A 16,759-nucleotide genomic window follows, 5' to 3' on the forward strand; every position below is an offset into this window, starting at 1 on the left:
CACATTATACTAACACAATTACCCCCAGCTAAACTTGCCATACGAGCACAGTATAGTCACCATATGCATGTCTTCTAGGCCTGTGACCCAGCTGAGGTATCTGACCCACTTCACATCGCAATAGTGTTGTCAGGGTCTTTCAGACAGAGAGATGAAGGTGTGTATGTTGGATAAGGTGCGCTGTGATGATTGATGAGGTTTCCTGCTGCTTTCTCTCTACATGGCCTTCACAAGAGGAGCACAGCAGAATGACTTTGTCCTGATATCTCCCTGTACAGGGAGCATGGACTACCCATCAAATTCAGGAATCTGGACTGGGAACGTGTTGATTTACCAATTTAAGCTTGGTGATCTAATGCCATTGGCGGTATAGAATCATAGTTGGCCATGCACATCTCTGCTGTCTAAGCAGGGCCGGTGAGGTGGGCGTCCCTTACGGCTGTTTACACCCATCATCATGAACAGAACAGACTCTCTTTCTCTTCTTCTACTGCTGCAGGCCTCAGCACATTCAGCTGCCATGGTGATGCTGGTAGTGCCCCCCGGCCTGGAGGTTGGACCCTTGTTTTAAATAAGCAAAAACTGCATTTACAGCAATGCAAATGGACATCTATAGGGCAAGGCACTGTAAATATTTATGCACATTATGTACAGTTTTAAAAAGTATAGCTAGACTTAAAAGAGAGTTGCACAATGTTGCATCGCTAATGCATAATAGAAGTAGTCTAACTGCTAAAAGGGAGAATTTAGACAGCTTTACAGCTCAAATAACAAATAATAATTTGTGAAGTGGCTGACAATATGGGTTTGTGCCATAACATAATTAAATACAACTACACACTATCGTTCAAAAGTTCGGAGTCAATAAGATTTTCTTTTTAAATAATAATAATATTAGCAAGAATGCATTTAAAAAAACAGCAAATACTTTTACATTGTTACAAAACAATTCTATTTTAAAAAATTCTGTTCTTTTGTATTCTGTTCTTTGTTCATCAAAGAATTGTAAGAATCACACTGTTACTGCAAAAATATTCAGCATCACAACCGTTTTCAACATTTATAATAACGAGAAATGTTTCTTCAGCAGCAAATCAGCATATTAGAATGATTTCTGAAGAATCATGTGACACTGAAGACTGGAGTAATGATCCTGAAAATTCAGCTTTGTCATCAGTGGAATAAAAATATATTCAAATAGAGAACAGTGTTTTTTTTACATTTTAATAATATTTCAGAATATTACAGTTTTATTGTATCAAACAAATGCAGCCTTGGTAAACATAAAAATACTTTTCAAAAACCATTAAAATCTTACATACCCCAAACTTTTGAACGGTAATGTAACTGATATTGACAATTAACTGAATTTATTAATCATTTAAATTATTAATACAATTCAATTGACAGTTAATGCATAATCATGCATAACATTAATAAAATGAAATCTTATATTATATTATTTTACACAACAAAAATTCACAAAGCTGTCAGTAAAATTTGGAGCTGACAAAGTATAGTGATAAACACCTCAGTTAATTGGCCAGATGGACATATTAGAATCTTGAAATGGCTAAATAGTAGCCGATTAATCGGCCTGGCCAACATATATCAGTCTGACATCATTTTTGTTTGAAAAAAAAATAATAATAAAAATAAATATATATATAAATACTATGTGACAAATAAAAGCTCCACTTTTCTGGAATGCCTTGCCCCACTACTGTAAATAAAATCTGTTTTTACAAACTGAGGGATGAGCCAGAATTATTAGTTAATCAGCAGCAGGTGGTGTTGAGTTTTACATGTTTGAAATCTTTAAAGCCATAGTAGTACACATTTAATTCATAGTAAGAAGCTTTCACATATAAACTGATGTAATCATCAGCGTTGAGGGCACTTCTTGTTGGTGACCATGAACATTCAGCTCAAATCATAAAAAATAAAAATGTTGCCATTACAGATTGGTGCCACAGAGGCTAATGAAACACAATTTCCAATGAAAATAAAACAACACTACAAATTTATTTGATCTATTTAATAATCCTTGTCATTACAGTGAACAACAAAGAATCTTGTGTCCTAAAACTTTGAATGTAACAGCAAATATGCACTGTACAGGAGAAGCTACTAAAATCTACCATCTGCCATGGGCTCTGGTTCTGTGTTCTTGGAATAACAGTGAGCAGTAACTTAAGACGCTTCAGGAAAAGATGGTATACAGTACAAGATGAGGGAAATAAAAATACAGAAAATGCTAAACTTAATTAAATTTGGATTTTGTTCATAAATATAACACTGATGGTCTCTATCTCATCTTAAACCCAACCAAAAAGCATGCCACTGTGTGATTCAATTCTATACACTAATGCGGTCTATGTAACAAATCCTCAACGTGAACCGACATGATGCAAATTTAAAAACTTTTTAAGTCTGAAAGCATTGCTGATTATGAGGAAAAATGCAAAAGGGTGCAAACACTGATACCTTACGACAACCCAAGTTTTCCAGCATAAGGTGAAAAATAAAACAAAAGGTACATTTAGGAAAGGACATATACTGGTTTAACTCATTTTGATATCGATGTGTGTAGGTCTCCTTTTGGGAACGCACCGGCGTTAAACTGCGACGTACATGAGACCATCAGTTGCAGGACAACGTACACACATCCCTGAGCGGACTGAACGTCCTGAATGCAATATGTGAGGTCAGTTGATTATCTAAACTGTTAAAAGACACAGTTGGTCAGGGAAATCTCAAGGGGTGATGGTCATGCAGAGGTGACGGGCACATAACCGGTCAGAAACCGGATCATACTTTTGGCTAGCAAAAACCCACATTAAAAATGACCATGTGTATGAAAGGCCCTGAACAAAACATTCAGATTTATGGTATTTAGGAATACACACACTCCCACACAAAAAAAATCATTTATAAATAGTCAGCATGGCATAAAGGAAAACTGCATTGACGTTTAAGAAAGGTACAAAAAAAAAAAAAAAAGTTTCTAATATCAATTCCTAAAGGGTCAGAGCTATTTTACAACATATTTTGCTAGTGTAAAGAAGGTTATCTGGTGTTTGGCACATGCTGTAACATAAAAGGTTAGCATTACACACATAGTAACAGCTATTTCCTGGTGGCTTCCCTTTACTGGAGGCGTTAAACCGTTAATTATTATTAATGCACACCAACCAGTGCAGGTGTTTTAATTATGTTTTATGTGAAATGAGCTCTGTGAGGAAGAGTGAACCATCACTACATATTTCAAACCTAAAAATCACATCTTCAGAAGGCTTTAGAAGTTCAGACGAAGCAAATAAAGAGGATTTAAAATGGAGAAAATGAATCAACAAGCTACATAGCAAAGACACACACAGTTCAAAAAAATATGCATGCTTTGAAAAGTGCTGATGAATAAAGTAATATTAGGATTATCAAATAATTGAAAAACAAACAAATTTTTTTTTTTAAATGTACAAGAAAGCTGAGATGAAGGATTAGAACACATCAGAAAGCACCTAAATTTGTAGAAATTTAGAAAACCTCAAGGTACGACCCGCCTGGCGAAACCCCCAAGGCATTATTTAGTCTCAACAGAAACAAACCTGCAAGGAGAATCTGGGGCGTATCGTTTGAAAACCTTCCTATGACCAAACATAAAAGGTGAATAAGAGAGAGCAGATACACATGAAATGCTTTCTGTGAACTTCTCCCTGTTGCTCTCAGGTTTTAGTGTCTCGTGAGGTGCATATGCAGCGCTAACGTGAGTTTCAGGAGCAGGTTGGATCGCGTACCCTTTACAGCCGCCTGTTGTAGCCTTTTTTATAGTTGGAACAAGGTTATACGTTTATTGCGGATGCGCTCGGCAGTCTGGCACGTCGAGGGCGGGTTGTAAAGGGGCGGGGCATGCGGGGAGTCGTGGGGTCACCAGTAAAATGAGCGGGACAGGAAGTTGGCGGCCGTGCTCAGCCAGCTCACGCCATCCTGCACGGAGCCCAGTCGTGTCACAGCCTTGTGCTGCTCCTGAGACGGGCTCTCGTCCTCAGGCAGATAATCCGGCAAATTTATGTTCTGCTCGACCACCACATCCGAGTCCCCTTGGAATGGGATTACAATCTGGAGGGGAGGGAAAGAAAGCAATGGGAACAATGACCCATTTTGTTATAATTTCTAAGCTTGCAAGCAGAATTCCATTATTTATATATTATATATAATATTTATACAAAATAAAAAATATATAAATTTGCAGCCAAAACAACAAACTTACCATCTTTATGATACAAAATGAAAGAATTATTAAGTCTAAGCGATATATCAGATACATATAAATTACTTACTTATACTTAATATTCAAAATTATTTTTAGGTGGAATAAGACACACAAAAACAGAAAGATACGTTCTGCCCCAACTTCCGGTCTCAAAAAGGGTTGCATTCACAGAAGAAAAAAAGGTGATTAATTTGGGTCTTTAACCATAATTAAAATTGGTAAATTTTTTGATCTTTGTCTATTTCAGTGAACTGGTTCATAACAATAATCCAATTACTTATTTTGCATCATCACTCAAAAATGGTTAAGGAAGCCCTCATGAGGCATTCGGGAATTATAATCTTTTTTGGAACAAAAATGTTGGTGCACATGAAAAAAAAAACATTTTACTATTATTGTCCTTATTGATGCTAACAGTAGACTGTAAAATATACTTCAATGTGTTACTTGCCTTTCTTTGTAATTGTGAAATATACTAGCAATTTCAGAGGGAAAATAATTTCTACACCAATTTTTTTTTTTTTACTATTTTAAAGCAAATACATCTTAAGTATCATCAATTTATAAGACATAATATTTTTACTTATATTAGTCCAGCCCTACTAACTATATTGCTGTTTTTCTTAAAACAAAGCTTTTCATTTGTGTCTGTTCAATGCAAAACAGTGCTATCAATAAGACCATTACTCAATCAATTGTGCCACCTGCTGGTTGAAGGAGGAAGTGCATAGTAAAGCAGTGTCCAAGACCTCTGGGATGAAGGCCACCGGAGGTCATCACTATCCCGCTGCAGGTAGACATTGCCCTTCCAATTCAACCAGAGAGGACACATCTTTGTTTAATTACCACACAGTGCCTATTTGCATCTGCATGCAAGAGTGTGTATGTGTGTGTCTCCAGGACCCTCTGACACGGTTTCAGGGCATCCTGAGTGATCATGTGACGAGGGGAAAATGAGTAAAGCTTCTGATGGGGCGAGTGTAGCAGGGTTCACCCTCAACATGTCGAAATGTATTACCCTCAGCTCTAAGGACAGATGCAGACAGCATCTGCTAACATCTTCAGGTAGAGGCAACCAACTAAATTAAACGCAGCACCTGACTCAAAAGAATACCTCACATAACAAGAAAACAGTGACTTGGAATGATTTCATTGATTTTACATGGAATGCAAAAAAAAAAAAAAGAAGAAAAAAAAAAAAAAAAAAAAACCTTTCCACCCAAAAAAACTCTTGCTTTTGACGTAGAAATCTTCTCCAGCTCATTTCTTCTGTTCAGTCCGAGATCAGATGTCCATGAGTGAAAGCAAGAACACATTATCTGTAATCCTAATTGAAAGTCATCGATGCAGTTTTTTTTATACTATAAAGCTGCTTGCTTTAGAGCAGTATAAAGTGCTATATAAATAATTGTGGCGTGACTTGACTGGATTGCAGAAAAAAATTTTAAAAGGAAAAAAAAAAAAAAAAAAAAAAAAAAAAAAAAAAAAAAAAAAAGACATTTCCAAGCAAAAAGATTCAAAAAGGTCCAGATTCGAAAAGTGGTCTAGTTTCGAAAAGTGATGTGAAGGTGAGTAGATGACTATTTTCATGCTTTGTTCAACCGTCTATTTATTGTGTGCATTCTGACCAGAGATCTGTTCATTTGATTTACTCACATCCGATCCATCTTCCCCCTTCACTACATGCTGTGCCTTCATGACTTTGGTTGAAGCTATAGCAGTTCCCAACGCCTGAAAAATGAAGAAACAGTATGAGAATGCTGAAATAGATTCTCTAGTAGCATCTCTGATCCATTAAGTGGGATTCATTTCTTAAGCATCACTTCTTTCAAACTGGATTTAATTATTCAATATGTCATTACTCAAATGTTCACAGATGTCCAAACCTGGCACTTTAAATGTATACATTTTATAAAAAAATTTTAATACACTTCACTGGCATTCTTACGCAGTCTGTAGATGGTCATATGGATTGAGCTAGACTGTAAACTCACCTCGGCCTTCAAGTCTGAACGGATCCTCACCACACATCTCTTCACAGCCATCTGGAAGGTAAAGCTGATGACACCTTTGATCTTTAGCAGGGCTTCTTCACAAAGACTCCTCCGAGCCTGACATAAACAGAGACAAAGTGCCAAATTGTGCAATACCAAATATCTCCATACGCTCTGATTAAACGGGTTCCATTACAAGCTGTTTGACTGCAGTTACCGAATCATCAAGCCCGTCGATCTGAAGCACCACCGTTTTGGCCCGTTTGTTCGTTGAGCCCAGGAAAAATTGGGCTTTTTTTCTGCAAGAGGCGGCTGCTTCTGCCTGTTCGCCTTCTGCGCTGCTGGAGTTCTGCAGGATCTCGTAGATCTCAGAAGCTAGTAGCTTGGTCTCGCCTGGCGACGTGCCCCTAGTGAAACACATCACAGATCACTATAGGAATCACAACAGATGAAAAAACAAACGAAAACGGCCACTGTTGATGAACAAAGAAATAACTGAGCAAATATGCTCATGTATGTAAAGATCATGTATTGTATATTTCAGTACTTGTCGGTGCTGATATTTGAAAAGGTCATCCCTCCAGCAGACAAGGGGACATGACATAGATCATGGGGGGGGATCTGCCGGCATGAGAGCTGGAGAAAAATCAGTCTGATGGAGTTTGAACCAACTAACCTTTAGCACAGACAATATTGTGATTTATCTAGTGTCGTGCATTCCATATGGTTTAATATCACAAGTAAACTAATGCATATTGAACCTAACTAAAATCAGTTTTAAAATGAAGAGATTGATGCATCATAGTGAGAAAAGCAAAAAAATATACTGTTACTGCACACTAATAATACTGTATTGGAGACAAAAAAGACATGCATAAACCAGCCAGGAAACGGTTTTTATATTATATATAAAAAAAATAAAATAAAGACAGTATCATGTCTTAAAAATGCCAAATTTTCCAACCATCCTCGCGAGAGCTCATTTCTGCTCCACGAACGCACACACCTCTATCTGTGCACCGAAAAACACACTCATGAGAGTGCATGTGGTTCCAAAAACACAGTACTGTGACTAGTGCTCGCAAATGCACACAAACACTCACTCGCTCATCAAGTTTACTTATGAGACTTTGGAAGCGGGGACAGTGGCTAATGTCTCCTTTCCTTTGATTGGTCATTTTCAACATCCAGTCAACTGTAGTCTACGGTGTTACAATACATAGATATTTGGTTTCACTGGGTCACAGCTCTTTAATGTATTACGAAAATTCTTTCTGAAAATAATAGCTGTGTATGTATTTGTATACGTGTATGTAATAATTGTATGTACTAAAGGTTAGTTGGTTCAAGCTCCTTCAGACTGACTTTTCTCCAGCTCTTATCAGTCACTGTCCCCGCCTCCAAAGGCTCATAAGTAAACTTGACGAGTGGGCGTTGAGCATTTATTTGGTCACTAACTATATAGTCAAGTGACCTGTTCGTTTAATAGGGTTTAAAAAGACAGCAGATTATTGACATCAGCATTTGAGCTCAGGCGTGACATCAGGATCTTGATATGCCCTACAGGCGCTAATAGAGGAGATGCAACGCTGCCATCACTCATGTAGAGTTACAGGAACGGACATCTGCTCGCTGGCATATCTGAGCTGCCAGTCCTCAAGCTTCCCATGTACACCTGAGGGAATGCTGACGGCATCTACATCCTCCGTCAAAAGGAAGTTGTATATCAATTATCAACCTATACAGTCAATAGCTAGTATTAAAGACACAATGTGAGAAAACGCTGAACATTCATCAAAAAACCTAATTCAAGCATTAACATAGCTTTTTTCTGAGATCTGCAGTGTCATCAGGGGTGATGAAGGATTCTTTCACTTCCTCTAGCCATAAAATTTCACAGACTGGGGCGATACACGACCTCTACCCAAAATCGTTGTGCCGGAAATTGTGACGGGCAGCTTGTGGAACTGCAGGGCACTCCTTGATGGCGTCTGTGCTAACTGAAGTGACTGGTGAATCGAAGGGAGTCGCCCTGAGAGAAGGATACGCAGCTCTCTGCCAACCATTGGCACTTCTGTCTGTGAGGTTCCATGTAAACAGAAGGCACTCACCATCTAAAAGCCTGCAGACTTTCGCACTCTAAATAAGCCTGAACTGCAGAGAATATACACGCATACATGGATCCTGCGCCTCTATACTTAGCCATGGGGGTGTCAAAAACATGCAGTTGTATGAATATTTAAAGAATCAGTTGGCATCTGCAGTGCTGTTTGACATATGAGGTAAAAGAAACCCTGAGTTTCATGCTTTCTAATGCACAAAAAAGAGAGCTCAACAATAAGGTTTTTTTTCTGCAGTAAATCAGATTTGCTTTGGCACTATTTGCTCCATCACAAAAAAAAATGTCATAAAAAGTTAAATATTATTATTATTGGTTTATTGTTATATAAAATAATACTACTTTATTATTAATATTGTTATGTAACAAACTGTTGTTATTAAAATTATTATTATTATATAAACAACACATTTATTCAATAATTTGATAGTTTTTAATGAAACAGCAATAATGTAGATATATGACATCTATAAATATATAAACAATTTTACTAGAAAATGGTGCCAATACTCAGTTTCAACAAAATCTACATTAGCCAGCTCATATCATATTTTGTGATATTTACAATATCATTCAAATGTTTGGGGTCAGTAATCTTTTAAAATAAGTCTCTTATGCCCACCAAGCTTGCATTTATTTGACCAAAAATGCAATAGAAATAGTAATACTTCAAAAAAAAACAAAAAAAAACATTTTTGCATATTACATTTTTTTATATACATTTAATCCAATGATGGAAAGTTGAATTTTAATTTTGTCATTCTAATATGCTGATTTGGTATGGAAGAAACTATTATTATTATTATTAACATTGAAAACAGTTGCTTAATTAATTATTTTGTGGAATCTTTGATGAATAGAAAGTTTAAAGGAACAGCATTCTATGAAACAAATGTGTAACATTAAAAATGTCTTTACTGTCACTTTTAAACATTTTAATGCATCTTTATTGAATAAAAGTATTACCTTCTTCAAACAAACAAACAAAAAACTAAACTCTCACACTGGCTCTCATACCATCTTTACTGCTAAGCCCTAAGTTATGATTCATTTTTCCTTTTTGCCAGGTAAATGTATAAGAAATATGAAAAATCCATATTGATTGACCAATATTCTGAACATGGCCACTGAACATGAACTCCTCAATGTCTATAGCGGTATGATATTCTATCTGGTGTCTTGGACTGACCTCTGCTGGACATTAACAAATGCAATCATGCACTACATCAGGTTGCTTGACAGTTCGCATTATGCTTCAACAGCAAGCTTGCATCATCACTCCCGTTTAGTGTCAAAACAGACAAATCTGCTTATGACAGGACGACCTTTCTCATGCGCTTTAAATCTGCCCACCACACACATTCACTTCAACTAAAGCAGCAGGATGAGGGTTTTCTGCAGGAAAGTGCAAAGCGAGCTCGTGTTGCCTTCATGTTTTGTGGCAGCGTGATGGGAGCGACTTACTTCTGCATGACGTTCTGCAGGCTCAGCATCATTCCCAGCTCGTCCTTCATCTTCTCCCTGTTGGCACGGCATTCTGCCAGGTAGCGCACCGCCTGGAAGGACACAAAGCCATGAAGGGTCACACAGGGCCATTACAGAGGCAAACCGCCAGGCACCGCTGTGATAACAAATCCGTTAACAGAACACCAAGAACTACTTGGGTCAGAGTTACTGTGTGTGTGTGTGTGTGTGTGTGTGTGTATAAAATAAATGTGTTATTCCATTATTGTCCAAATGTCTCCACGGGTGTGATGTCCTTCTGAAAGAGATAAAACAAAGTGGGGCCCAAAACTTAGAGGGCACACTGAAATTCTGGGGTTCGAAATTTAATTTAAACCTGGGCTTAGAGTTAAGCATTATGACATTAAATATTTTGGGTTATACACTAAGTCATTCCTATAGAAGTTAGGCTAAGCATTGTGACAATACCTGACAGCAGGTGGCAGTCATGTGATGTGTCTAAGGACAGCTGGGTGGGCAATGAGTGATCTGATTGGTTGATACAAATGCCTTGATATCAAACAAATAAAAGTATAATAATAATAAAATAATAAATAATACCAACAATTAAATAATCATTATAATAATATATAAAATGCTTATTAGTTACAAGTATAGCAGGTGGCAGTCATGTGACAAGTCTGGATTGGCCTTGCTTGATCTGATTGGTTGATATGCATCCCTTGATGTCTAAGAAATTGTATCAAAGTATGAGATTAATAGTAATAATAATTATTATTTATATCAAATCTATTTGTTTGAAACAATAATATCATTATAAATAATATTTGAAATTATTTTAATATCAAATATAACAACTTGGAAAACGTAAAAATGTTTGGAGGTGTAATTCAATAACTTGACATTATAGCAGGGAAATTCTAAAGTTGTAAATGCTGTCTATTACGCTTTATACTGAGATATCTGAATTGAAGTTGAAGCAGAAATCGTTTACAGTAAACTATAAATATACCACTTATAAGATTTCCCAGAAAAATGTAAACATTTTAGCTATCAAAACATTACTGTTTGTTTGAGAATATCGCCATATGATTATTATAATAAATGTTCTTACTGGAACACTATCGTCATCATCTATCTCTAAGTTCATAAAGACTCCTAATTTGAACCCTTAACTACCACTAATCTAACATGGCAGTAAACCATAGAAAGAAAGACCATCTGCAAAAGTTTCACAAACAGAATCTTACCAATAGCGCAGAGTAGACGACTTGTGGATTGGGGTGGTCGAAGAAGAGAATGAGGCCTGACAAGCAGCCTTGATCTTCGACAATAGCTCGTCTGTTGAGGGGGTCAGCAGCTAAGTCCCTCAGCTGATTCACCACAGCCAAGGCATCAGGCTCCCCACTCATGGTGCTCCCACACCAAGGGCCATGCACATAAAATACACAGATCTTAGCTGAGGGGGAATAAAATCAGAACGGGATTACTTCTGATACTGTGGAACATGCTGTCAATGACAGAAAGCACAGGTTTATCATAAAAAAACAACATAAAAGCTGGTATAAACTGAATTACATAAATGATAAAAAGTTTCTGTCTGCTCAACCTCTGGTATTTTTATTATTTTTTTGATATACATTATCAATTTTTTGTAACTGTATTATCTAAACAAAAAAGAACACAAATCTGAGATTTATTGTCTGACGTCCTTTCGCAATGATTTACATATGATCTCTATACACAGGACTTATTATTGGCTTTCATTCATAGTGGACTGAATGACCCATGATGGTCATGTCTGATTCGCATAGCACAACATAGCATAACGTGGCCTTTAAACGGGCCCTGTGCTAACCGGCTAACATTAACACCGCATCACAAGACAATGGCAATCTGAATTCTCATACGAGTCATAAAACTGCATGTAAAAGCAAACATTTGGCGCTGATTTCTCAGTCATATTTAGTCTCCATACATCAATACGTGTGGATATGAATGTCTTTCTATGAACAAGAACAAGAACAAAAACAATACCAGCACGCAGAAAGAGAAAGGCGGAATCTATTTCTATCAGGACGCATATAAATATACAGCTATATGAATCCAAAACATAATAATCAATGTATTATCAGTGTATTTGATTCGGATGTGCATGGTATTTATCTTGTTAACCTTGTGTGTGTTGTGGCACTGTTGTCCACGCATAACCTTACAGCAAACACGCCCAGGACGACCCCTCTTCAGATGATCCTGTCCAGTCAAAGGATCAAACCCGCCGACAAATGAAGTGCTGATGGATACGCAATTGGATGTAACTTGTGTAATGACGACAGTGAATATGGTTAAAAATCTTTATGACAGCTGTTCTGGTCAGGCATATTTGCCCACTATCTGCGGAGTTTTTTAGCACCCTTTACAACACTTCCTGGATTTAGACAGACTGATTGGAGGATGTGGACTATGACGCCATGCGTTCTCGACCAATTAGAAAGGGTTTTACTAAGAGACAATATGAAGCAAATTATAGAATTGTTTCAACTCCGACCCAAAACTTACTAAAGTATTTATTTATTTGGCTTTTGTTATTGTTTTTTTTTTAATACAAAGAAAGCATCAGGACCAAGGAAGCAAGTAAAAATACTATTCGTATATTTTATTTATATTGGGGCAATACTAAAATAAATAATCGCTTTGAAATACACGACAAAACAAAGGGAATTTCGAAGGCAGAACAGAAACATAAAACAATCGTATTTCACCTTTAAAATGTAGACTAGTAGATAAAAATAGTCTAGTTCTGATATGTAATGTCAGTGATATCTGGACAAACAGGGGAAACGTGTATTACAATTTCTCAATGTGCATTGTTTATAGTCAGCCAGTACAATACATAAAACAATAGAAGGGTGAGGCAAAAATAAATAAATATAAACAGGTTTGATACGATTTTATTTAAGTAAACATTTTAAATGATTTCCAAATAACCAATGTTTCACCAATCTTTTTTTTTCTTCTTCTTTTTTTAAATTAATAACATAAAATTGTCTTCTTTTTAAACCGGTCACAGTCAACCAAGCACCACTTACTGAAATACAGCAAATCCATTCGCATGCCTCGTGCCAGTCATAACTCGCTTATGATTGGCCAGTTGTATTGTCAATCCACCACTCCAAACCAGTGGTTGACTCCGTGCTCCTAGAACCACCGACCACCCTTGAACTCTATTGGCCAATACTGTTGAGTCCCGCCCTTCTTTCCCTACAGTACAGTCTATGGGAAAATACAGGTAACAGCTGGATAGCATTAGCATTGCCAGGATCATACTAGTCTGTAACACTGCAGTTTACTAGTTTACTATTAGAAATCGCGACAACTTTTGTAAACAACTAAGAGCGCCTTTAATATAACACACACACACACACACACACACACAAAAACAATAACAATAACGCTTGGGTTTTAGCGCCTTTAACCTTTGTGGTAAAGTTAGTCCTCTGTTTGCGGTATCTATTAGCGACACAAACTCATGTGCTTTACGAAGAAACTACTAGAAAGATGTTTAGTACCTCAGTCTTTTCTGGCAAATGAAGAAAAAAATTTGAAGTTACAAGATGAGTGCAAATCATAGACGGATAGAAATGGACCTGGTAGGATATACAGAATTATATTGTACAGTTCGCGCTATTAATGATTGGAAGAATGTTCATCTTTATGTCTCTCTTAGGCTTTTGGATCATCGTCAAAGTCTTATGGGTCATCCAGAAGTATTGTCAGAAGAATTGCCACAAATCTTCCCTTAGCGCCCTGCCCTCGTGTCCATTTTCAGGTAATATGTCAGTTTTTGTTCATTCAAATGTCAAAACATATAAATAAAAGAATATCTCAAAATGTTTGTAATTATTTCAATAGACAATAATCTTTACAACCTATTTTGTGCACATTTGTATTTGGAGTGCCTGTTATGTTTTTAAATATCTGCAGTATTATATTCTCTATTTTAGTATTTTCAGGTAGTCTTCATTCATTTTCATTCCATTATTATCAGTGTTTTCTATCTTTATTACATTTTTACATCTCAAAACCTTTAACACCCTCCATCTTTGGCCTTTCATTTTTCATCTCTCCCATATTATCATATTTCTGTCCTGTACTGTTTTGATTCCATCAGTGTGCTGACAATAAACAATCATGAATCTGGGACAGGTTTCAGCTCACAATATCTAATCTAGCCTTTTCCTACCATCTAACCTTTAAAACAAAAGTATGATGACATTAAACTGACCTTGAAACTTTTATTACTGTCTCTGTTTCTCTCTTCTCTGCCCTTCCTTCCAGCTGTCCTGTATGTCAGGAATGCAGAATGTCTGCTCTAGGTCAGTTCTCTGGATCATTGCTGAAAAATTTAGGCCAAGAGCTCTTTAAAAAAGTTTTGAAGTGCTTATTTTTTTAGTAAAATACTGGCTTTAATATTGATTTCCTCTTGATAAAGGAGCTAAATGACATTGTAATGTTCTAATTGCTTCATTAATCGCTAGGAGATGTCTAAACTGGTTTCCCTGGTGCTGTTTTCTTTGCCGTGGCTGTAAAAACATTTGGCACTTGTTCTGCTGTTGTAGGCTAGTTCTCACATTGTTTGAGTGCTTGAGTGTCTGTGAGGGTTTGTTTGTCGTTGTTGTGAGACTTGTAAAGTGCCCTGAACAGGTGTTGTAATTATTAACTGTCCTTTAAACTGTCTTTGGGTCGTGTAGCTTCATCCATTCACTGCAGGAGCGAGTTTCCTCAACAGTTCAAATGGGCCAAATGGACTTGTGGTCACACTCGCTGATGTGGGCTGGATGGACAGAGAAGAGAGCGATGGCGCTGGCAGAAACAGGTGAAAATATTTCTAAATTGATTTAGAAAGCAGAAATTTGAATGTCGTAATTATCATGTATGTATCTGTATGTCCTGCAGGTTTGAGACAGATTCTGGGTTGTTTTTCCGTACCCAGCAGCGCAGACCCCTGAGACGTCGGCGGTCATTACCCAGCGTGCACCAGGCTGAACCTGCGCCACAGAGTCAGACGATCATCAACGATGAAGCCATTCAGAAAATCAGTGCTCTGGAGACTGAGCTGGCCAAACTCAGAGCGCAAATCGCACAGATCGTTCAGGCACAGGAGCACAGCACTCAATCCACAGGTTAGTTGCAGTGCTACTTTAGTATTATTAGTATATACTATTTCAGTATTTATTAGTATTTTGAAGTAGCTTTTATTTTTATATTTGTAGTTTACATTTTAATTTGTAGTTAGAAACGGTCTTAAATCAGAGAAGAAAGTCTTACATTTATAAAGTCATGGCATTAAATGTTGCATGCATTGCAAAAAAAAGAATATCTTAATCTTTTTTGTTTTCCAGTAGAAAATCTTAACTTCCTTGAATCAAGATACATTTACTTGAGATGCAAAATGAAGATATAAATTCTTGTTTTCTGAGAAATGTAACAAAATTAAGTGGGTTTGTGCTTGAAACAATAACAAATGTCTGTCAATGGGTAAGAAAATTAAACTCGTTTTCACTTTGAAAAGGTAATGTTTCTGACCCTGTAGGCAGATATTTGTTCTTGTTTTAATTATACTCACTTCATTGTGATTGATTTCTTTGTGTCCCTTTCAATTTATGGAATAAGTATGTATCTGTATGTCCTGCAGGTTTGAGACAGATTCTGGGTTGTTTTTCCGTACCCAGCAGCGCAGACCCCTGAGACGTCGGCGGTCATTACCCAGCGTGCACCAGGCTGAACCTGCGCCACAGAGTCAGACGATCATCAACGATGAAGCCATTCAGAAAATCAGTGCTCTGGAGACTGAGCTGGCCAAACTCAGAGCGCAAATCGCACAGATCGTTCAGGCACAGGAGCACAGCACTCAATCCACAGGTTAGTTGCAGTGCTACTTTAGTATTATTAGTATATACTATTTCAGTATTTATTAGTATTTTGAAGTAGCTTTTATTTTTATATTTGTAGTTTACATTTTAATTTGTAGTTAGAAACGGTCTTAAATCAGAGAAGAAAGTCTTACATTTATAAAGTCATGGCATTAAATGTTGCATGCTTTTTTGTTTTCCAGTAGAAAATCTTAACTTCCTTGAATCAAGCTACATTTACTTGAGATGCAAAATGAAGATATAAATTCTTGTTTTCTGAGAAATGTAACAAAATTAAGTGGGTTTGTGCTTGAAACAATAACAAATGTCTGTCAATGGGTAAGAAAAATAAACTTGTTTTCCCTTTGAAAAGGTAATGTTTCTGACCCTGTAGGCAGATATTTGTTCTTGTTTTAATTATACTCACTTCATTGTGATTGATTTCTTTGTGTCCCTTTCAATTTATGGAATATATTGTCTTTAGTTGGTCTTAAAAAGGCCTTAAATTTACCTTCACAAAACCTGCAGAAACCCTGTTAGATGTGTTTCATATTTTCTGATTTTCTCAGCTTTATTTCAATGAACAAAAAAAATAGTTTTAAAGGGGTCATATGATGCTTTTTTTTAAAGATCATTATTTTGTGTATTTGGTGTAACAGAATATGTTGACATGCTTTAATGTTCAAAAAAACACATTATTTTTCAAATACTGTACATTATTGTAGGTCCTCTATGCCCTGCCTCTCTCAAACGCTTAGTTTTCTACAAAGTCCCTCCTTCCGACAAGCGCAGTCTGCTCTGATTGGCCAGCTGACCAAGTGCATTGTGATTGGCCGAACACCGCAAGCACTCGTCGGAAATGTAACGCCCCTTACCATAATCGTGAGCTTCATCTTTCAAAATAAATGTAAAGACAGAGCCCAAAAGGGGAACAGAGTCTCGTGACAGACACAGTGATGAATATGTGTTTGCTGTCCACAAGCCACGGTTAAGAAAG

At 36.9% G+C, this 16,759-nt stretch overlaps 2 protein-coding genes across 4 annotated transcripts in view; one reads left to right on the top strand and one right to left on the bottom strand.

The window, feature by feature from the left end:
* Positions 1-3,114: 3,114 nt before the first annotated feature.
* LOC107590214 (armadillo repeat-containing protein 1-like) lies at positions 3,115-12,306 on the bottom strand. Of its 2 annotated transcripts, none has more exons than XM_016278871.1 (7): positions 12,067-12,306; positions 11,101-11,309; positions 9,851-9,942; positions 6,485-6,674; positions 6,268-6,384; positions 5,930-6,004; positions 3,115-4,119 (listed from the first exon to the last, which is right to left on the bottom strand). In XM_016278871.1, the coding sequence occupies exons 2-7, from the start codon at positions 11,260-11,262 to the stop codon at positions 3,928-3,930; spliced, it is 828 nt and encodes a 275-aa protein (XP_016134357.1). In that variant the 5' UTR covers positions 11,263-11,309; positions 12,067-12,306; the 3' UTR covers positions 3,115-3,927. The 2 variants fall into 2 exon arrangements, with proteins under 2 accessions (XP_016134357.1, XP_016134358.1); XM_016278872.1 differs by having other exon boundaries at positions 12,026-12,306.
* A 796-nt stretch (positions 12,307-13,102) lies between these two features.
* Positions 13,103-16,759, top strand: part of LOC107590213 (mitochondrial fission regulator 1-like) — a 5,299-nt gene continuing 1,642 nt past the window's right edge. For both annotated transcript variants that reach the window (XM_016278869.1, XM_016278870.1), the window contains exons 1-4: positions 13,103-13,500; positions 13,578-13,679; positions 14,602-14,726; positions 14,807-15,033. In XM_016278869.1, the coding sequence (XP_016134355.1) occupies positions 13,465-13,500; positions 13,578-13,679; positions 14,602-14,726; positions 14,807-15,033 (490 nt within the window). In that variant the 5' untranslated portion in view covers positions 13,103-13,464. The remainder of the gene's footprint in view (positions 13,501-13,577; positions 13,680-14,601; positions 14,727-14,806; positions 15,034-16,759) is intronic.

Source organism: Sinocyclocheilus grahami, unplaced genomic scaffold (assembly GCF_001515645.1).
Source record: "Sinocyclocheilus grahami isolate Dianchi unplaced genomic scaffold, SAMN03320097.WGS_v1.1 scaffold126.1, whole genome shotgun sequence".
Lineage (NCBI taxonomy): Eukaryota > Metazoa > Chordata > Actinopteri > Cypriniformes > Cyprinidae > Sinocyclocheilus > Sinocyclocheilus grahami.